The following is a 23,985-nucleotide window of genomic DNA, read 5'->3' as shown; positions in this document are numbered from 1 at the left end:
ACTTCCCGTGGCTCCAATCGCCAGCCTAAAGGGCCCCCGGACCGGTGTATTTTGTACGGAGAACCGCGGCTCCGGGGCGCCGACAAAGCAGCCGTGCAGGGCAAAGCAGCGGTGCCGGCTGGCACAGCCGCGCTGGCCGAAACAGCCGTGCTGGCGACCCTGGAGCACCTCTGCCCGCGAGTTTCCTAGTCTGTGGGCAATAAAAACGCGGCGTCCGCTCACCGTCTGCGCTTTCACTGGGAGCTGCAATCCTGAGCTGTTCTTAAACGGCCATCTTGGATCAACCTGGACATATATTCTTAATGCAATCTTCTTATGAATTAAGTGAAGCAGTATGTAAATGTAAGCACTTCTGTTACCTCTGCACTAGAAGCTAGCAAATGGACTTCTTGTCTCCTTTCCTTTGGTTTACACTCTTATCTGGGCCCTACCAGCCTAATGACAATAGAAGCATGGAAATACAAACTTAAGAATAGAACTCGTTGTTTTGTTTTGTTTTGTTTTGTTTTGTTTTTCCCTAAAGGTGAGGTCAGAATTGGCCTCACTTTTCCTTTTTTCTTGAAGTACACCCTCTTCCTTCTAGGTCTTTCAGCCATGGTATGGTAGAGTTTAAGTTGGAGGGGTTGGGGAGAAAAATCCTCAGGCTTGTATTCACTAGCTACATGGCAGAGAAGAGAGAGAAAATGGTTTAGAGGAAATAATCCCACAACAGGACTTTTCTTTGAAAATCAGAGTGTTATAAGTACGTTTTTATAATTGAGTAAAAAAATGGGAAGGACTTTGTAGATGTTTTCTGATAAGTAATGATTGTTAGGCTTGGATTTCGGTCAGAAATGAAAACGTATTAAAGAGTGGTCAGTATAAATGGAATTGGTTGAAGAAGAGGAGAAGCTTTGCTTATTAAGTACCTGTTAATGTTACCACAAATTAATCTTTATAAGATTAATTTATAAGAACTCAAGGAGGAAACATTATTGCTAACATTTTATATGGGGAACCAATCTCCAAACTAGCCAGTTAATTGACCAGTCCAAGTTTGTATATTGGTAAATTATTGGGGTGAAATGTGAAACTAGGTCTCTCTGATCTTCTAAAACATGCACTGTTACCATTATGTCTCTTTATCTTCAGAACTTCTGTTTACCATATCTATTACCAGAGTGCCATATTTGAGATAAGGTTAGATGAATATAATGTTAAGTGAATATGTAAATTTAATAAGCATTGGTTTGTAGCTTCGCTATGTTTCCTGTTCTGCAAATTCTCCTCACAGGGATAAGATCAGAACTTGTTTGAATTCTAGAATATAGACTTATATTTTATGTTTTAGGACTAGCGACAAAAGGAGAAACTTGGCCAAACAAAAAGCTGAGGCTCAAAGGAGGCTCTATGGTCAAAATTCAATTAAAAGGCTCTTACCAGGCTCCTCAGACTGGGAACAGCAAAGACACCAGTTGGAGAGGCGGAAAGAAGAGTTGGTATGAAAGTTTTAAGAAAGTACCCACAATTTAAATTGCGTGATTCACTTGTCAGTTTTTATTTGTAAAATTTTTCTCTTTTCCAGAAAGAGAGACTTGCTCAAGTACGAAAGCAGATCTCACGAGAAGAACATGAAAATCGACATATGGGGAACTATAGGTAACTGTGCTGCTATTTTTGTATAGATTGAAAAAATGAAGTATCACAGCAATGATTCTTCATGTTTTAATCTTGTGTGCTTATTTTAAGCATTGTTCTTTCATTCCAGTCAGGTGCTTTTTGCTTACTATTTTTCAAGAATAAAAGGTAGTCAGCAAGGAGATGGTTCAGCCTTGACAGCACTCCCGCTGGCCAGCCTCTGGGTGGTTGTAGGAGGTCTTTTTAACCTGCTGTTATCCTGTGACTTTAGTTATAGTGAAGTGTTTTAAAAAACGTCAGAATTCAGGTATCTTGATATTATTCCTGCCAATCCATAGTGTTTACTGTACTTTTTCAGGAACCAGGCAAATAATGAAAATGTTTGAAGAAGTTAGATATGAGACAGTGGAGAGGGCTGTGGGCTATGCTAAGCTGGAACTCTTCTATAATATCACCCTTGACAGGATCAACCCCCTCCCCCCAACCCAACTCATTGTGTTCTTGGAAAGATTGCCCACTTTCCAACATTTGACATTGCCTGAGCAGGTTAAAGGAATGTGTGAGGGCGTTCTTGCACTCATGGTAAGACGTTCTTTCATGGCCTTAACACCATCAATAGTAGTAATGAGAACACCCACCCACTCTACCTCTACCCACTCCTCTCTGCTGGAGAGGCAAATTTTATCACTACAAAAGAGATAATCAGAACCAATGCCTACATTTTTGTATGCTTCAGTAACCACACTAAGAATAAAACTTCTGCAGTATCCCTTATTATCTGAACACTGTCCTATAAAGTTCAATATTTCTTCAATTTGCCCAGTCACCATTCTTCTCCGACCATGTCCCCCAAACTAAACCCTTATACTGTACCTTCTAGAACTGTATTGTTTAATGCTAATTCTCTAGATAAACTTTACTTGTGGATTTGTGCCACTATTAATGATTATAGAATGAAAACCTTCATAAAGTTCTAAAAATACTCTTCATAGTGTCCACTCAGCAAATACTCACATTAGATAGTTACTAAGTGAAACTATTAGGCCAATTATCAGTTTTCTGTCTGGAGGTTTAATATTTAATATTATTTTACACTAATCAGTATAGAAAAGCTTATACCTGGCAACGTGACTAGTATAGAATAGGAGGTCGAGGATAGTCTGTGTAGTTTATCTTAACTATTGAGCTATGACAGCTTCTTTTTTAAAAAATTGGTTTATCTGATTTTGCTGCAGACGAATTTATCCTCCTGAAGATAAAGCACTACTTGAAAAGTATGAAAATTTGTTAGCTGTTGCCTTTCAGACCTTCCTTTCAGGAAGAGCAGCTTCATTCCAGCGAGAGCTGAATAATCCTTTGAAAAGGATGAAGGTAAGCTAATGTTTATTTAGAGAAAAAAGAATAAAGCTAAACAATATGTCTTTGCCGACAAGCCACCTTTCCAACATATAAAAACATTTTACTTTTAAGATAAGCTTTCCTCAAGCTTTTCATTTTAACACTTAGTAACATTTCATGATGAACCAACTTATTTCATAAATAAGGTATGTACCAAGACAAATTATGTTGTAATATCACTAGAATAACATGTCTTATTACATAGATGTATGTATGTAACTGTATAAAGAAACCCATGGAATTAACCTAGTGGTTTGTAGCATTCTTGTTTTTTGATTATAACAAACATTATGTAGTATTTTTTTCTTGATATATGATAGGTCTGGCATATGAGAGGAAGTAAATGAAACACACACACACACACACACAAACACACACACAGTCTAATCTGTACACCTTAGTAAAAGGTCCATCAGTTTTCTATTACAGCATGACAAACCACTTCATTTATTTGCTCATTACTCTGCAATCTTTGCTGGGCACAGTTGAGTGGTTCTTCTGCTCGTCTTCCTTGGAGTGAATCATATGGTAGCATATATTTGAATGCCCAAATCGGGCTAGAAATCCAGGTTAGCTGCACTCACATGTCTGGTGTGTCAGATAAGATAGTTGGAACATCTGGGAGCTGGCTAGATCTCTTTGTCCCTACATAGTCTCTGAGCGGGGTGGTGAGAGGGAGGATTTCAAGAAGATTATTTTTGTCCTACCAGCTCTGTTTTAGACCTGATCTCTGCCTACCAATGTTCAGACTTGACAAATGACCCCAAAGAAGAGAGTGGCCACTCATCTCTACTCTAGGAAGAACTTGTTCCTCTTTGGAATTTAGTTTTTTTACATTACTTCCTACAGCTTTCTGGTGTTTTAGAAAATATGATTGTTTAGCTTATCTGGCTTTTTCTGGTTGTTATGATAAAAGTATTATCTGTAATATTTCTCCTAAACAGAAGTAGAACTCCTTGAGTTTCTTTTTAACTATATTGTAATGCTATCTGCTGAATTCTTTGTAGGATGATTATTTAATAAAAAATGTATAATAGGAATCTTTTGGTATTTCAATAGCTAAATTTTCTTAGATTGGGACAAAGGGTAACTTATTTTACACATTTTTACTGCACAGTGAGATTTTGAGTTTCTTCAGAAACCTTTTCTAGAACACTTTCTTAACTCAGTGATACAGTTGATTATACCTCTTTCAGTGTAGCTAATATACTCATATTTTTCTGGCTTGCTCAATATCCACTGGGTATATGTTTTTACAAAATTTCCTTTTGATTGAGAATATGACCCTAGAAGAACACAAGAAAAGTATTAGGGCACTTGTGGCTTTGTGCCACCTTTGACGACTAGAGAATGAAAACCTTTTAAAGTTCTAAAAATACTTTTATGCAATCAGTAAAATTTTGAAAGCATTTCATTAAATAGTGCCCAGTCAGCAAATTCTCACATTAGAATGTTTCTAAGTGAAACTATTAGTCCAATAATCAGTTTCCTGTCTGGAGGTTTAATATTATTTTGCACTAATCTGTATGGAAATGACTGATAAACTTGTAATCTGGAAGTTAGCATGAACTTTTCAGAAATTTTAGTGTCCAGTGCACTAATTTATTGAAGTATGATACTCTAAAATTTTAATACTATACTATTCTATAAATATACATTTGTTTATGAGAATACAGACTAGATTTTGGCTATGCATTAATTGTAATGCCAGATTTTAGTGAAAGTTTCAAGAGAATTTTCCATGACTCTTTAATATTTCTCCTTTGATCTCAGCAATCTTCACTAAATAATTTCAGGAATTCTTACTCTGCATTATTTTGTGGAGATAAATCAACTTGGAAAAATTCTAGAGTCCATTAGTAATTGTAATTTTAATTAGAATATTTTTTGAAGGAGGAAGATATTTTGGATCTTCTGGAGCAATGCGAAATTGATGATGAAAAGTTGATGGGAAAAACTACCAAGGCTCGAGGACCAAAGGTGCAGTATATCTCTGCCTTCCGTAGTTATCAAAGTAGATGCTACTAGCCCTTGATATTTCTCACTATATGAATGACTGGTGCTGCTTTAAAGCAACCACAGGGACTGTGTGCCCAGTGCAGGTAGGGTTGGAAAGAAGATGATATCTTATACTCAGGAGTTTTGTTTTGTTAGTTTTATTCATCATTTTCGTTATTTTCCTGATGTCAGTGAAAATACTGTGAGTCAGGGCCAAAAGGGAACCAGAACTAGTACTCTTATTCTAAACTAAGTATTATACTAAACTAAACTAGGTATGATACTCATACCTATAGATAGATAATTATCAAATAAATGGGTAGCATTATAAATAAGGCAAATCATGAATCTAGAGACCCTTACTAGGAGCCTCATCTTTTGCTGACCTAGCAACGTTGACTTTATTTTAGTTAAAATAGGTGTAGTTCCTAGAAATAAGTAGAAAGCTGTCATGTAGGTGACATCTACATATTCTTTTTTTTTTTTTTTTTTTTTTTTTTTTTTAAAATTTTTTTTTTTTTTTTTTTTTTTTTTTTTTAGATACAGGTCTCACTCTGTCACCCAGGTTAAAGCCCAGTGGTGTGTTCATACCTCACTGCAGTCTCACACTCCTGGGCTCAAGTGATCCTTCTGCCTCAGCCTTTCTGAGTAGCTGGGACTACAGGCATATACCACCATGCCTGGCTAACTAAAAAAAAATTCTTTTTTTTTTTTTTTGTAGAGGTGGTGTTTTGCTGTGTTGCCAAGGCTGGTCTTGAACTGCCGGTTTCTGGCAATTCTCCTGCCTCTGTCTACCAAAGTGCTAAGATTATAGGCGTGAGCCACTGCATCCAGTGTTGTTGTTCTGATATGTCAAAGTCTTGCTAGTAGAATAGGAAGGAGTTTGATTTGAACAATCTTGTAATTTTTATTTTATTCCATTTATATTTCAGAATTACTATACTATCCCTGTGTCCTTAGACATGTCATGTTCTTTCATATTTTCATGCTTCTGAAATGCCTTCCTACTAAAGAAAAAATCATTGACTTGTTGTTTGATTAGAGGCCCTTTCCTATTTCAGCAGAGCCACTGCTGCCTGTGTGAAACCTTCCCTCATTTCCCCAGTTAGGCTTAGACCTTCCCTTCCCTCTTTCTCCTGCTGTTTCATAAATAACACTTTTATACAGCAGTTGTGACAAGTAATTATTTGCACATTTGCCTAAGTATGAGGTTGTAAGTTCCCTGAGGGTAGCAAGTAGATTTTCATCTTTGTATCTCTAGAACCTATCCAGTGTCTGACACACAGTAAGTTTTCAAAATCTGTTAGTTCATTTTGTTAAATATATCCATAAGAATCTCATTGGCTAGTGGAAGAGCAGACAGGTAAATAAAAAAACGGGATAATGTGGCAACTACTATAATAAAGGGAGTGTAAAGTGCCACAGCAGCATAGAGAAGAAAGGGGTTGGTAGCATGTGGATAGCTTCAGAAAGGTAATACTATTAGAACTGGATCTTGAAAAATGAGTAGTGCTTTAAGCATTAAGAGAAGTGGAAGAACATTTAGGATAGACAGAACACTAAAGGCAAAGACATGAAGTTATGATACTGTATAGGATGTTGTAGAAACATGAAAAGTTTGGTATGACTCAAGTGGAACGTTCTTGGACAGTGAAATGATACAGGTGGGCCTGGTAAGAGATACTTACCTGGTGGAGATCTTGGATGTCAGGGACCGTTCTGAATTATGTGCTGTATATTGAGGCATTGTGGAATATGTCATTGATACTTCCTTTGGAAGAAATATATTTTAGAGTATCTGTAAAAGTGAATACTTGCATGAGTTATGGCATCATTTGGGGAAACACTGGAAGTTCCTAAGCTTTGTATATTAATTATTGCTGTTTAGCAAACCAGACATGAGATATCCTGGAGGCACAATGTTTCTGGCAGAATGGCAAATGCAGAAGCCTTAAGACAGCTGTATATTGTCTTATATTTTCCTGTGTTTCATTTATATAAGGCTTGTCATCCAAACAAAACTATAACCTCTTGGGAGGAAGAATTCACTTTGTCTAATTTTTTCAGCCCCTTTCATTCTAGGCAAGTTGTGGGAATTAACAATGTGTTTGTTGAAATGAAATGAACTAGTTATTTCCTGTAGTTGTTGAAGCCAGCTATATTTCGAAGTTGAAGTCTGCATAATCAGTTTGAACTAGAAGCATTTTTATAACTTTTAACTTTATGTTGTTTACCAAGGGTCTAAAGTGAGCCAAACTTCAAAGCAGCCATTCATTTTCAGAGAGACAATATCATACACAAAACATTAATTTCCAGTGTCTTTACTGGTAGAATAATTGGAGATAATAAAAATTAAATAAAACTGGTACTTGTAATAGGAGAAATAACAACTTTTCACTATTTTGAGAATATAAGAAACATCAACTAGCTACATAAAAATAAATACCACATAAAGTATTAGGTTGGTGCAAAAGTAATTGCAGTAAAATAATAGCAATGTTCTTTTTATTAAGTTGGGTGACAGGCATGTGGTTGTTTATTCTTTATACATTTATAAATTTTCAACATATGGCCTACTTCATAATAAAATTGGACCTAAAATATAGGTGATATGCCATAACTCAATGCCAGTTTATAAATTCCAGTTTGTAGTAAAGACACTGTGTAGAGTTCATGTTGCTGTGACTTCTAGTTAATTATTGCTTGAACAGTGTATTGGTCAAAAAGTCCCAAGTGCATATAAGACATAAAGGTTCAGCTATACATTTCCCCTTGTGATACTTTATAGGGTCAAATAACTCATTATGTAGTCAGGCTCTTTAAGAAAACTTAAACCTGTTTGCTACATGAAGGAAGGCACTACTAGCAAGCCTGATTATGCCACTGTTTCTTCTGGGTATGCTAAACTTCTGAGGAAACAACTTTCCTCTAGAATTCATGTTCCTTAAGACTGTCAAAATGTTTGATGATTATGTTACTGGTAAATGTTTTTATGCATATCTCTTTGAACATTGTCAGTACTTAGTAAATATTAGACCATCAGAAGGAGCACATACTTTTAAATGCAAGTTGGTACCTTACTGAATTAAACTACTTTGCTGCTTTGGTTATTTTTCATCCTTTGCAAAGGCTATAAATTTAAGAAGATGATGTTTTTTGGCTTACTGTGTATTCCAGGTACTTCATGAAATGCTATTTCTCTCTTTGTCTTTTATTCTACACTGTTACACTAGAGGGTATACCTACTTTCAGTGAAATCCCATGCTCTCCAAGGATTTCATTATAGTGTATGCTAACATCAAAACATTTTTTGTTTGATTTAACAGAGAACAAGCAACTAGTATACAACTGAAGGAACCTCTCCCGTCAGGAATAGGAGGAATATGGTGTGTGTAATAAATAGTTTCTTAAAATGACTGAGTTATAAAACTGTCTTGTTCTTGGTTATGCACATTCTTTCTGAAGTGAAGCTGTCCCATGTCCCTTTTCTTCCATTCCTTCAGCTGGCATCATTGGAAACACATTGATTGGGAGGACTAGAAACAAGTGATTCTAATAGGGATGGTGGCACATGACAGCATGGCATTTTCAATCTTTACAGATTTTCCCTTCTATCTTAGAGGAATTTGTCCTTCCTCCATGAAAATTTAGCCATACTGACCTTCATATTATATTATTAATTTTTAAAATGTAGCATGGGCAGTGAGAAGTTTTGTCAGCCTATTATGGCGAGAACCTATATGTCAGAGTTAGGAATACTCTGAGAAAAGACATCAGTTGTTCCTGACCAGTTTAGGAAGTGGACAATTAACTAAATTAACTACAAATTTTATTTTTATAAATATCCACAGCCAGTTAGTCATGTAAGGGATACCTAATTTCTTGCAGCACATTATCTGAGTGGATAGGCTAACAGACAATGTTTTGGTATGTGGCCTTATTTATAAAGTGGTTTCTCTGGCTCCTTCTTTCTTATTCTCTTTATCCTTCTTGCCCCTCTTTCCCCTCCCCCCCACCCTGGCCCCACAGATGCACTTGCACACATTTATTGAGTGACTCTGAATGTTAATGATATGGCAAAGGTGTATCTCTGAGTCTTGATGAGTAATTTCTGTTATGGAATGAAGAAAAGCTGATTATGTTTCTGATTTTTATATTTTTATCTCAAATATTTTCCCTTTATTTTGTTATTCTTTGTTTACAGATACTCCGACCCTTTATTCCAATCATGTAGGAACAGCACATTCCTCATCATGACTATGTCATTTAAGAAATAATATTTTGCAGAAACAGAACAATCAATGCATAGCACTGTAGGTTAAGCAGCATGGCAGCAGGAGCATTTGGGGAGATTCTCAACTTCAGTAAAAAGCAGCAAGCATAAGGGGGAAATTAGAAATAGTAACTAATCATATGAATAAGCCTTTTTAAAGAATTCTTAAAACAATAACACATACCCCTCTTTTTAGCCTCTGTGTTCTATGCCTGAGAGTACTGAGATAATGAAAAGACAGAAGTACTGCAGCAGTGACAGCAGTTATGATAGTAACAGCGGCTCTTCAGAATCTGACGAAAATGAAAAAGAAGAGTACCAAAATAAGAAAAGAGAAAAGCAAGTTACATATAATCTTAAACCCTCCAACCACTACAAATTAATTCAGCAACCCAGTAAGTCAATTTCTTCTAATTTAGATGTTATATCAAGAATTATGAAACTGAAATTATTAAACTCAATAAAAGGTCCTTGGGCCAAATGAACCCTGTTGTGTGTGAGAAGACCTGGATTCCATCTTACTTCCTTTCCCTAAACAGACTCAGGCACATCCCTTAATCCCTTTGAAGATCTGCAAATAGAAAACGAAAGGGCTGAATTAAGAATCTATTCTTCTATATTTCATCATTTTTGTTAGGTGCCAGATTTTTGCCTGGGTTTTGTAAAATGTGCCTCATGGTTAATCTGATGATTACATGTCTTTTAAGCCAATATATTCTCTCTCATTTAATTTCTACCTCTCTACTTTTTTCACCCACTTTGTTTTATACTGTCACTTTTATATATATAAGTATGTGTCTTGCTAGGCATTTTACTTGAATGATTCTGTAAGTCACATAATTGTAAAATAGTTGAACTTTTGTTCCCTCCCATTTTCATCACAGGTGAACACTTAAGTCAGGGCTTATGATGTGTAGGAAGTACTTAGGAGAGCAGTCAACCAGCTGCTCCATCTCCTTCCTTTCCTGCTTTCTTTTCTCTCCTTCTACCTGTATTTCTTTTTACATTCTCTGTGTCTTTCTTTGTCTCATCTTCAATTTATTCTTCAGTTCCAAATGTGCAATATTTTGTCTGTGAGTTTTCTTTCATCCCCAAATGTCCAGTGTGGGATTGCTGTTTGCCTAGATTCAACTGGAAAACCCATTCTTGATGCTGCCTCCAATCCAAGACTTTTCTGAACCCTTGTCTTTCATATCTCTATTTGCCTTGTGCTCCACTGTCCTAGGGTTCCATTAAAGGAACCAGTTCAATAATGCAGTGAACACAGTTGTGAGCCCTTGTTGACCCTCAGCAATGTATTTAATATGTTAACTTCCCTGATAACGTGGTTATTTTAAAACTAGCCTTAAACAGTTATGGCAAAATGCATGAAGAATAAAGAACCGACAGATGAAGCTTTTAGAGGAATGGTCTTTGTTTACACATTATTCTCTAAATAAATATGCTACTACTTCATATCTTTCATGGTTTCTGTCTTTGGAGGGGAATTGATGTATTGTGTTCTGTTTCATTTATTTATTTACTCATGCATTTAAGAAATGTTTGTTGAGCACCAATTACACAGTTTGTAAGCTATTTTATCACTTGCTTCTTTTTTTCTTAAGGATTCCTTAAATACTTCCAGTGTGTCTTTGTGTAAGTATGCCTCTGTGTTGGTTTTAGAAGCTGACATTTTTACTCCCAAATTTGGTCAGTTTTAATTCCCTTTCCTATCAGCTGGTGTGTACCTCCCTAATGGCATGAACTGATCGGGGATGAGGACAGGTTGGAGAAAAATTTGCTAACATTCCTACAGCGCTGAGATTGTTCTTTTTTCTCAGACCAATAGGTTAACAAATTGAGACCAGGCAATGGTGCACTAAAATATACAGATTTTTAAAATGTTTTTTAAGTGTGAATTTTCATTTTAAATCTAGCCTAATTTAATAAATATCTTTTTTATTAGTTATATTTTCTTTTTATATTCACGAGGAATTGCAACAAGTCTTTCACTTTGTTTTATATTCTTTCTTTAATCTTACTAAGAAGCATTTTAGCCACAAATCCTGCTTGAGTTTTGTCTCCAGAGTGATGCTGATGATCAAGGACAAAATCCAGATTATGTGTAACACTTTCTCTTGTAGATAGTTTGAAAAATTCCAGCTTGTTGCAGCTTCAGAGGATATGCAAGTTGCAATGATTTTTTTGTGAATCTACTCAAACATCATTGGCATGTCTAGCTACTTAGTTATTCTGTCTGAATTTCTAGCATGTGTAGGAAAAAAAAGAAACCTGTGATGATTCAAGAAAAGGAGATTTTCCTTCTGCCCAGCAATCAGGTTATATACAACCAAACCATTACCATAAGTCCTCAAAGGTAGTAGGACTACAGTGCAGTTACTAGCACATGCCTTGGGTATTTTCTTAGTTTAAATTTGATCTTGGTGCACATTAAATATGTGCAATTTTTTGTAAAAAAAAAAAAAAAATTGACCAGTGGTGTGTTCCTCACATGGCCCTTCTCCCCTTCTCTAGAAACACAGAAGCAGTGTCCTTTTGAAAAGTGGCGAGAGTTTCAGGTTAAGAAGGAAGTTAATGTTGGAACAAAGAGAAGGGTTTAAAAAAATATTTTATAGCTTTAATGAGCATACCTTTTTGTACTCTCTCAAATTTAATTTGGAAGTACGTCTCTAAATATAAGGTTTATATCTATTCCCTTATAAAGGTTTAAATTTTTTTCAACAGCTAATGAAGAGAAATATTTGGGTATTCAACCTGACTTCATGTGAGTTTTACTACATTATTTAATTAATGAAGATATACTCCCCAAGCAGAGAAAGAATATACAACAGAGGATGTATAGACCATATGAGCTGAAAAAAGATAAAAATATTGACAGTATTGAGTGGTGATCTATTTCCCTGTGTCAGGAGTAAAAATTTATCTAGAACAGTTGGTTTTCTTTCTTTGATGTTCTTATTATGCATTCGGGAAGATATTTTATGGTTTCCCCTAGATATTTGTTCTGATAACAACCCTTTGGAGCCATATGTTTTTTCCTTCACTTAAGTCTTTTACTACTGGAATTTAACCTACTTAAAAGAAATTCTTTACTCTTGTGAATTAGAATACTCTCTGCTCAGTACTATTTATAATAACAGATTCTGTATTTAAACTGCATTAGGATAATCCGTATATTTTTCTTTTCTTTTTTTTTCATGGGTTCTAAATTCTGTAACTTACCTATTTAGCCTGCCCACCCTCTATACTCCTTTACAACCCTCTCTATGAATCTTCATGTAAATTAGTCAATCTCAAACCCATACACAGACTTATAAGTGACCAGTCAAATCCCAAGGGATAGTGGATAGCCTCATGGTATTATAGAAAAAGGGAAGACACTGGGATTAGATAGGGTCAGGATTGAAACCTGAGCTTGACCACTTTCTTGCTGTATGACCTTGAAAAAGTTCTTTCTCTGAGCCTCTGGGCAATGGAGATACCTACTTCAGAGGGTTTCCATGAGGACTAAGATAAAAATGTAGTACCTAGCACAATGCTTGGCTTATAGAAGGTGCTCCATAAATGTTAATTTTCCTTTCTTCTGGTTCATTAATCTCATGTTTCGAGGATAAAATGTTGAAGGATTGTTTATAGTATTATTCCCACAAGAGCCATTTTTTATACATCACAAGGGGTCTTCTGCAACAAGTTCACTGTTGTTGAAAAATGTATTCCAAACTCATATTCTCAAGATGATGCCTACGCTTTGACGTTTATTGCTGCTCCGCTACCAGCTGCTCTAATCTTTAGTTTATATAAACTGAATATAGTGAAAAACTTGTATTAATACTGCTACTGTAGTATCCTTCTTCTCCATCTCTGATAGGCTCCATAAGGCGTTCAGTCAGTTGTCCTCGGTCCATCTCTGCTCAGTCACCTTCCAGTGGGGACACCCGCCCATTTTCTGCTCAACAAGTGATATCTGTGTCACGGCCAACTTCTGCATCTCGGTCACATTCTTTAAACCGTGCTTCCTCCTACATGAGGCATCTGCCTCACAGTCATGATGCCTGCTCTACCAACTCTCAAGTGGTAGGTCATCTGTTTTGCTCTTTTAAGACTACAGGGAGCTCTGTATTCAGAATCTAGGTGGCAAAGGGGATCAGCTGAGAGGAGGACAGACTGAACCTCAGATCCTTTCCATAATTCAACTCATGACCTCTTGGAATTTGGATTGTTCACCTATCTTAGTTTACAATTTAGTATGACTTTTAAAAGGTTCAGACTTTATCACATAACTCAAAGATGAACACTAAGAATAGCGTTATTTTATTTTCCATTTGCTGATATAGTAGGATAACATTATTGAAAATTTCCTGAGTAAATGTGTGGTTTTGCAGTATATTGTGCAGCCTATCTTTAAATTTGAGGAAATTTGGAAAATTTTACTTAATGTGACAGTTGATTAATAGGTTAAAAAATGATAAATTCTCCTTAGAGCACTTAAGTATAATGCTATTTATAATGTGTTCTGTATATTAAATTAACATATAGTATTCCATTGTTCGCAGAGTCCCAGAGATTTGGTACACAGAAAGTAGTGAATGTAGTTTGTAAGAAGGCTGACTTTTAGATGCTCAGATAGCTCTAATTACCTTCACACAGACTAGGGATTTAGTTAATTTGTTTATTTAATATGGATTATGTTTCCAAAGGGAAGTCAGGAAATATAAGTGAATTAATTTCACTTGATAACAATGAATTTTTTTTTCTAATCAACAAAAACTGCTTAAGGTATATGTAGCAAATGAGACTGACCAGGAAGTCCCTTTTAAGTATTTATATTCTTATTTTAGTACTTTGAGCTAAATAAGTAAACCTTGTGGAAGTGTGAAGGACACTCTTGGGATTTGTATCCATTTAATCCAGAGAATTCACAAGTGTAAAAGAAAATTTTCTTCCTTTTTCATTGTTATTGTTTTCGATTAAAAGTGCATCATTTTTACCTAGAAATATCTTTCAGATTATACTGGCACAATGAAATAAGACCCCCTCCAAATATCTGTATTCTTTCAAATTTAAGAGTGAGTCTTTGCGGCAACTGAAAACAAAAGAACAAGAAGATGATCTAACAAGTCAGACCTTATTTGTTCTCAAGGACATGAAGATCCGGTTTCCAGGAAAGTCAGATGCAGAATCAGAACTTCTGATAGAAGATGTGAGTATCTGATGTATCTAAAATGCCAAGGAGCTGGTACCTTTTTATTCTTCTTAAAATATTAAAATTTATTTTATGAAGGCATTATGCTCAATGACATAGTAAATTTAATTGATGTTCTTTTCAACCTCTACTAGCTTTAGAAAATACAAGGGTTTATTTTAATTATTACAACTCATGAACAGTGAGATCAGATTATAATCATTGGTATAAAATATCTTGTAGTATGTAGTGCTGTTTCAGTGATAAATCTGCTTCATTAAGTGAGAATAATTAGTGTTAAATAATTATTGTTCTTAATGATTAAGCAAATATCATGTTAAACCTGCTTCTGTAAAGACTTAGAATGAACTAATATGGAATGGAGTATGATGAAAAGCATGGGGCCTTGAAATAAAATGTCAAGAATAGTTGAGTGTGACACTTCAGATGTCACATTTTTGGGGTCAGATTTTGAAATGACTTATGCGGAGTTGTGTGTTTTTCTCATTACACACACATGTGCACCACCAAGTGGAACATTCTAAAATGGCAAAGGGTCCTAAAATTCACATTAAGATCATTGACTTAATTTAGAAAGAAGGTCCAAGTTATTGCAGTTATTTTTGGTGAAAGCATTTCTTTGCCTGAGGTTACATTTCTTCATTCAAACATCCTTTTCATTCTTAGATAATAGAACCTTGTTTTTTGGGAGACATGCATATGCACATATATATATATAATTTTTTTTTCTAGGGGAGGTACACCATCTAGTGGCCAGTTGTGGGATAAAAGCCACAGCCATGCACTTGGCCTTTTTGTTTTTTGCATATACTTTAGACCTGTACTAAAGTAAGCCTGTAGAAACAACAACAACAGCAATAAACAAACACAAAAGAGACTTTCTTGCTGAAAAATACCCATGACTGCAATTCATATTATGTAGTGATGACACAGTCATAGGCAAAGCCCCCAAATATTATACATTTTGTGTTATATATATTTTTAAAAAGTGAAAATGGTAACTTGTTTGCAAGCTAGCTGCTACTTAAGTTACATCAAAGGAAATGAAAGAAAACATTGGGTGTAAAGTATTATGCTAGATGTGCTTTTATTTACCTATGTTATCTTATTTGATAAAGTTATTTTCTACATATAGCCAATGACTTTGTACCACTTTATTTTATGTATTTCTTAGAGATATTAGTTATATCCCATCTTTTTGAATAAAGTAGAAGAAAGTTAAACTATCAGAGAGTAAAACTAATATTTGTGACTATCGTGATTGTTCTATAAAGAATGTATATAGGCTTATATAATTAATAAAATATAGTTAATAATTATGTCAGACACCAAATTGTTTACTGTATATTCACTATATGTGGTAAATATTTTAATCTGTTTGCCACAGTATATATTACAAGACTGTATATTCAGAACTTTTACAGACTTGCAGAAAAAACAAAGTTGCAGAATCCTCATTTTATATAGGTGCCTTCTAATGTATTATTCAATATTTTATTACTATGAGTGATGTCATAAATCAGCCTCTAAAATAAAAATGAAAAATCTATGTCTTGGATTTCTTCCCAAATCTCATGTGCCTAGAGACATTTGACTTTCATTCATTAGAGATTTTTTGTTTTTGTTTTTGAGACAGAGTCGCACTCTGCTGCCCCAGGCTGGAGTGCAGGGGTATAATCTTGGCTCACTGCAACCTCTACCTCCTGGATTCAGGTGATTTTCATGCCTCAGCCATCCAAATAGCTTGGATTACAAGCATGCACCACCACACTCAGCTAATTTTTATATTTTTAGTAGAGACGGGGTTTTGCCATATTTGCCAGGCTGGACTTGAACTCCTGGCCTCAAGTGATTTGGCTGCCTCGGCCTCCCAAAATGCTGGGATTACAGGTGTAAGCCACAGATATTGTATTCTTAATACAACTAGAATAGAAAACTTTGGATGTAGATGGATTCTTTAATTTGTATTCGAAATCTTTGCACATCTTTTTATGAAAGCCGGCATTATTTGTTGCAAGTAACATTATAGTGCTTTTACACAAATTAATTTAAAAATGGGTTTTAACCTGTTTATTTACTTATTATTTCTTTTGATGACCATTCTAGATAAAATTTCTTAATGTCTGTCCCCCCAAACAGATCATCGATAACTGGAAGTATCATAAAACCAAAGTGGCTTCATATTGGCTCATAAAATTGGACTCAGTAAAACAACGAAAAGTGAGTAATGCTTAAAAACAGTTTTTTCCTCTTGGATTATGTATTAAGCTAGGATCATTAAGCCACATTCATAGACAAACTTTATATTTGCTCATTTGTTTACTCATTTCTTCAACAAATATAAGTACCTATCATGTGTCAGGCACTCTTCTAGGTTCTGAAGATACAACAGTGAACTTTTTAAAATCCATGCTTTCATAGAACTTACATTCTAGTTAAGGTGTCTGATAATAAATATGTAATAGAATGTAAGGTAGTACAGTCAGCCTTCTGTGTCTGTGGGTTTCACATCCATGGATGCAACCAACCAGGGGTTGAACATGTTTGGAAAGAAAAAGGATGGCTGTGTCTGGTACTGACAATGTACAGACTTTTTTTCTCTTGTCATTATTCCTAAACAATACAACAGTATAACAAGTATTTACATAGCATTTATATTGTATTAGATATTATAAGTAATTATAAGTAATCTATAGATGATTTAAAGTATACAGGAGGATGTACATAGGTTATACGCAAACATGACGTCATTTTATATCATGGACTTGAATATCCATGGATTTTGCTATCTGGGGTTGGAAACCAATCTCCATAGGTGCAGAAGGATGACTGTATTAAGTACTGTGAAGAAAAATACACTGAGATAAAAAATAGAGAGAAGGTAGTATTTGAGCAGAGACTTAAATGAGAATCATGCTATACAGATATCTACAGAGACAATGTTTGAAGCAGAGGGAGGAACAAATTCAGAGAACCTGAGGTAGAAATTAGTTTGATGTGTATATGAAGCAGAGCAAGGCACCATTTTATTTATGTATTTGTAGGATAGTCTGTCTTAGCTGGAAAGGAGTGAGTGATGGGGTCTTGGTAAAAGATAAGGTTGGACAGATAGGGAGGTCTTAGTTCACAACTTTATAGGCTATGGAAAGATACTGGATTTTATTCCAATTGATGAGTAACCACTGGAAATTTTGAGTAGAGAAGTTACATAGCCTGTTATAATTTAAGGGAATCATGAGAACTACTTGTGAAGAATAGAACTAGGGGAGAGGGATTTTTGCAGAATAGAAGTAGGGACCAGCTAGAAGGTTTTTAGGGTAACTGAGACAAGAGCTAATGGGTGCCTGGCTAGGGTGGCAGCTGAATGGTTGGAGGCTGGAGAAAGAGGGGGAGGGTTTTGCTGTTTCTGTTGTTTCATTTTATTTTGATTTTGACCATGTTGATGTTGCTATATTGATTGGACATCCAAGTGAAAATGTTGAGTGTATAGTATAAGAGTTTTGAGTTTAGGGCTGATTGTGTATGGTGAACACAAATTTAGGAGTCTCCAAGATATTTAAGGTGTTGACTAGATGATATTACCTAGAGTTTCAAGGACTGAGTCCTAGGCCACTCCTACATGTAGAAATCAGAGAGATGGGGAGAATCCATCAAAGGGGACTGAGAAGGAGCAACCAGTAATACGTGAAAAAAAACATGAGAATTGGGTGTCCTTGAAGCCAAGTAAAGAAATTATTTTAAGGACAGAGTAATCAATTGTGTCACATGTTGCTGACAGAGGCTGTAAGCTGAGCAGTAAGAACCGACTGTAATTTTTGGCAATGTGGATGTTAGTGAAGACCCCAATCATAAATCTAGAGGGGCGGTGGGGAGTAAAGCTTGGACTATGTACAAGAGAAGAAAAGTGGAGAGCAAAACACCACAGCTACTACAGGCACTGTTTCAAGGAATTTTGCTATAGAGGGGAAAGGGGAATGTGGTGGTGGTAGATGGAAAGGGATGTGGGCCAACAAGAAGGATTTTTTTTTTTAAGATAAAGATATTTACAGTTTGTATGATGATAATGATTTAGAAGAGAGGAATGGCGCAGGAAAGAGGTGATGAAAAAGTCTTGAGTAAGTAAGCTGTGAGAGTGGGGGGGTTGTCCTAATCAAGAACATTTCTTCTAACAGGAGGGAAGGGAGGTACATGGGAATGTGGTGGGAAGATGGGAAAGCTTTCTTCTGGTGGGGAGGGTTCCGGAGATTTGGGGAGACAGTATAAGGTACATAGTAGCCGTCTTGGAGAGTGGGAGAGTAGAGTGGTCAACACCATGAAGGGCCCAACAACTGCACTGTAACATTGTTTTCTGGGAGATAGGCTATTTTAGTAGCAGAGTGAAGTTGTATTCCTTCAGTAATACAAACTACCATTTGCCCTTTCTAGGAATTATCATGAATAAGCTGAAATCTGATGCTGATTACATGCTGACTGTTAAATTATATACTTTTATCTGAGTAAGCTGAACTCACTGTTGCACATTAACTGGTTCAACAAATATTTACTTAGTGTCCTGCCATGTGCCACGTAGAGTGCACTGTTGAGGAGGGTATAGCAAAGCTGGCAACAGAGGCAGATTGCAAAACACAAGGGAAGCCCTGAATATGTGTTTCCAAGTCACTGACTTTGGCTTCGATTAATTAAGATAAGGACTTTTTATTAGAATTGGAACCCTGAATTTCCTTAAGTCCATATAATTTTTGTGATCTAGAAGAGTGAGAAGTGTAGGTAAGTTGCTAATTAAAACAAAACAGAGAGTAAGATATTAATAATACAGGATAAATGTGGCATTTCAAATGCCAGTAGAAAAAAGATGATTTTACTACTAAATGGTGCTGAAACAGTTATCTGTTTGTAAGAAAATTAAGTCGGAGTCTTAATTCTCACCATATAAAAACAAACTTCATATAGATTGCAGTTTCCTATGTAAAAAAGAAAATATTAAAGATTTAAAAAAATACATAAAGATAAGTTTATAATCTTAGAGTAGGAAAATATCTTAAGAAAGTACCTAAAACCTAGAAGGTTTAAAGGAAAACATCAACATATTTGATTACATAAAATCTTATGAAATGTAAAAGGTATCTTAAAAGGCAGAAATTGTCAGGGCATCTGGGGGAGCATAGAGGAGTTTGAGGAAGACTGTTAAGTGTAGCACATAAAATGAAAAGTAACACTAACGAACCAGTACCTACTACAAATCAGTCAGCAAAAGAAACTTGCCTATAAATATTGACAAACAAAATGGCAAAGCAAATAAGAATAGCCATGAAAAGACAACTTATGGATTTCAGATAGCCATTTAACATGTAAATAGATCCTTGGGCTTAGTAATGAAGAAGAAAAAGCAAGTAAAAACCATCATATGTGCAAAACTTAATAAGACACATGATATCCAGTGATGGAAATAGCATGGATAAAAGGGCCTTTGCTATACTATTAGAGAGAGAGTACATTGGTATAAGTCTTTAAGAAAATAATTTGTAGTCTTTATTAAAATTACATATGTTCATAACCTTATGAGTCAGCAAAACCACTTCCAGCATTCCATCCTACAGAATAATTGCCTGAATATACAAAAGATTTATGTACATGAGCATTCATCACAGTGGTAAGGCATCTCTGTGGAAAGGGCATGTGAAGTAATGGTGCTGTGAGTTTGTTGTGGTTGAGGTAGAAATAAAGGAAAGAAGCTGATAGCGTCTCTCCCTGACCCCAGGACCTTGCTTCGGCTGTGCTTGCTGCCTAGAATCCCTTCTTTACAATCTCACACCACATTTTTTCAAGGTCCAGTGCCATCTCCTTCACAAAGCATCTAGAGCCCCCTGCGACCAGATATCTTTCCCTGCTTGAATTCTTCATGGCACTTTGTACTCAGTTATCTTATGATCTCCCTTGAGAAATCTATGGATTTTTTTTTTCCAACCCTCTAAAAAGCCAGAGGCAGGTCTCATTTTTTAGTTACCTGCAGGAGGCTTTCTATCAATTTTTGTTAAGTTGATTCCATTCTAGACTCTTTGAATTCTAGACTCAATAGCAAGCTAGCTGCTTCTTTCTGTGCCCTTCTTTCCTTACTTGCTAGTGATATGTTTATTTGAACAGCAATAATAAGACAGTGCTGTTCTGTTTTTTGCATGTGATGTGAAAGGGTCTGATAAACATTGATGGGATGATTAAATGATATGTGTGAATAATAATATTTGTGAATTGGAAGAAACAATTAATTTCATATGTTTTAGGGTTGCTATGTTCAATTGACTTTCTACATGTAGAGGAAAAATAAATGCTTGTTTATAAATTTACTATTGAGTGCATATACCAATATATCTACTTCTTTGATACTGATTTACTCCAAGAATATTTGGAGCGAACTATTTTTATGTAATATTTTCTTCCAGTTCTCAGATGTACAACCACCTTTAAGTATTAATCATACCCTGTTATGTTGAGGAGTGGAAGCACTAATGTGAGGGGGAGGAGCTTCATTACAACTTTTATACTCCGCTACCCTTTTTTTTTTTGAGCTTCTTTGTTGTTTCTTCCTTTTGGTATAAATCAAAGGTATTGTGTTTCCTTTGTGCTTGCAGAAAGTAACGATGTGTCCCATTTTCAATAAAAGCTTGTTAATGTCCCACAGTTTACCCAAACATTTACTGTCATTGTTCTACATAGATAATTTAATAGACAATTCTGTTTTTGGCAGAAAAATGCATATCTTGAATTTTGGCTCTTAAAAGAACAGAAAGGGCTGATTTTAACCAGAGCAAGTTTATCTTGCAAAGATGCTCAATTTTATGAAGACCTGAAAGTTGCTGAGGAATGCTACTCCCAGGCTGTGAAAAGAAGTGGAAGCCCAGGTCTTAAACATGTGCAACTTGCTTGTACCAATTTTTCTTGCTATCCTCATGATTCTTGTGGCTTCTTTTCTTCCTTCAACAATTTTGTTCTTTAAGAGGCTTTCCCAAAACAGACTCAAATTTCTCAGATATATAGTGAAAGATGAGGCATGTCTGGGAAAAGAAGCAGAGGATAGCTTTCAGCAGCAATCCTTCTGTGATGACATTCTTCCTTTTACTCAGGTAATTTAAGACTCCTTACCCATGAATAACTATTTTAATATAAGGAGCTTTATATTAAAACTTTAATATAAAGTTTTGTAAAACTTTCCATTTTTATAAAGTTAACCCTGACAAAATTTATAGGTTCTTTTATCTATATTCACAAAAAGAAGCATAATATATATACACATCATGAATACAAATCATCAAGACAGCCAGCAATGCAAACCAGCCAGGATGAGGTATTGACCTCTAATGTAAACAGATTCTCATTGGGATTTAAAACAAAACAAAACAAAACAAAACAGTTTTTTACTAAATAAGTACCATTGGAATTAATTATGTGAAATACTTAGAATTCATCTGACAAGAATAAGAGAAAATTATAGAGGTAATTTTGAAAATAAACATTGGAACAAATTTAAATGTGTTTAGCTGATTTATTTATATACATGTATTTAATATGCAATTTTTTTTCTCTACCTCTTCCCTTCCATAAGTTTATTTCAGATAAACTCAGAGGTAAAGTTACCAGACAGTGAATGACTGAAATATTTTTTTCCTGACAATACAAGAGCTAATAATGAGTCAAACTGCATTGAAAAAATGCTTTCTATGGTGAAATTAGAGAGGCAAAAGCATGTAATAGAGTTACTAGACCTCTTTTCATTACATGACATTGTAGTGGACATATCATGAAGCAGTATGGACTTGAATTCAGTATTGCCTATGCCCTTTATCTTGGACAGGTGACTTCTCAGAACTTCTCTGAGGTTTACAACATTAATTACTGAAGGGCCCTTGTGATGAAGCAAGACATCATAAGAGAATGTACTCTAGCCTTAGAAGGGGTAAAATGCAGGCTGAATTTTTTTTTTCTACTAAGGTTCCCCATGTCAGACTGATTCTCTGATGTATTTTATTTTAGTAAGAATTCTTCATATGGGGTTTCCTTTTGTATAGAGTATATAGAAATAATGTAAAAAAATTGTCTGTTCGCCTATAACATATTGATCATTTATTTGACTATCAGTTAGAAACTTGTGCTATTGTCTTATAAAGCTAGAAACTGCATCCAAGAAACTAAAAGAAACCTGGAAATGCAGGTCAGCTGTGGAATGCTGAATTAGGTATTAGAAAAATATATCTGTTTAGAAAGCTAAGGACATAACTAATATACGTTAGATGCATATTAATCAGATCCATCCTTCTTTTGGCTGTGATGTCAGTCAATAATCATTAAAAAGCTTTACCAGCTTAATCTTCTGGGAGGCAGACACTAAGATGGAATTAAGAGTGAAAGATTTTTTTTTTTAATGGAAAATACCCAAGAAAGATAAAGGGGAGAGAGAGCTCAAGTAGATAGGAAGAGCCTTGGGACTACAATGCAGGTCTGACACTTATAAATGCAAGAGAGGAGGACTGGGTAGGAAGAACCTCGGACTTTAGTGGATCTCTGAGAAAGTCTTGGTCAGGATGATGGGTGGCCCAAAACAAAGACTGCCTGTTGGAGGGATCACAGTGAGCAGATACAGCTCTTCATTTGTATCCCAGCCATGCTCAGTCCTTGGCTGGGAACCATCTTGGGAGAGCATAAGCATGGCTTGAATATTGCAGTGGATCCCAAATGGGGAAGCCATCAGCTTAACTGCATTATTTGAAAAATGGTAATTTAAATGGCACATTTCCATGGCTACCACAAAGGCTGTGTGTGATACATTTTAATTTAACAAACATTTATTGGTTGCCAATTTATACAAATAATATCCTAGGCACTGTTAGGGATTTTGAGAGTTGTTTACTCATTCATTTATTTGCTCACTTAATCATGCATTCAACAGATATTTATTGAGGGACTGTCCTACCCCAGGCACTATTCAAGGTATGGAGGCACAAGACTCTTTATTTAAGTATCTTAATTCCATTTAGAGACCATTGTTGAAATATGTATCTTACTTTTCCTGTTCCAGAATTGAGGCATTGGTTGTTTATTAGCCTGTTATAAAGCTCCAAGAGTAGAATGACATACACACAAAGTCTTCCACATGCTTTCCTCTTTTGTGTTCTTGGAAATAAAAAAAAATTATTTGCTTTCAAATTTTCCTTAATGTATGTAAAATGTAAAGATCAAGAGTATGGGAATTAAATGCTGAAAAGAAACCTCACCAGGTAAAAATGGAAATAGTTAATCTTATTTAATGTCATGTTGTGGTAACTTGATACTTGCATAATTTAGCTTTCTGCCAAGAATGCAGTTGCTTTATATAGTTTGTGAGGAGTATATATGAAGTATGAAAATATAGCCATGTTGGTGGGCTGTGAAGAATGCCATATTTGCTGAAAAGCATATTCTCTGATGTGATATGTAGGCATAAACTAAGACTAGAGGATGAAGAGAA

General features: G+C 35.4%; 1 protein-coding gene across 1 annotated transcript in view; it reads left to right on the top strand.

Moving 5' to 3' along the window:
- The window catches only part of TTLL7 (tubulin tyrosine ligase like 7), a 127,603-nt gene that overhangs the window by 81,592 nt on the left and 22,026 nt on the right, over positions 1-23,985 (top strand). The window contains exons 11-18 of the mRNA XM_017499803.2: positions 1,331-1,478; positions 1,565-1,638; positions 2,853-2,988; positions 4,909-4,995; positions 9,483-9,681; positions 13,155-13,360; positions 14,352-14,486; positions 16,629-16,709. Of these exons, the coding sequence (XP_017355292.1) occupies positions 1,331-1,478; positions 1,565-1,638; positions 2,853-2,988; positions 4,909-4,995; positions 9,483-9,681; positions 13,155-13,360; positions 14,352-14,486; positions 16,629-16,709 (1,066 nt within the window). The remainder of the gene's footprint in view (positions 1-1,330; positions 1,479-1,564; positions 1,639-2,852; positions 2,989-4,908; positions 4,996-9,482; positions 9,682-13,154; positions 13,361-14,351; positions 14,487-16,628; positions 16,710-23,985) is intronic.

This window comes from Cebus imitator, unplaced genomic scaffold (genome assembly GCF_001604975.1).
Source record: "Cebus imitator isolate Cc_AM_T3 unplaced genomic scaffold, Cebus_imitator-1.0 Scaffold261, whole genome shotgun sequence".
NCBI lineage: Eukaryota > Metazoa > Chordata > Mammalia > Primates > Cebidae > Cebus > Cebus imitator.
The sequence above is the reverse complement of the archived record's forward strand: the minus strand, read 5'-3'. Positions and strand labels throughout refer to the sequence as shown.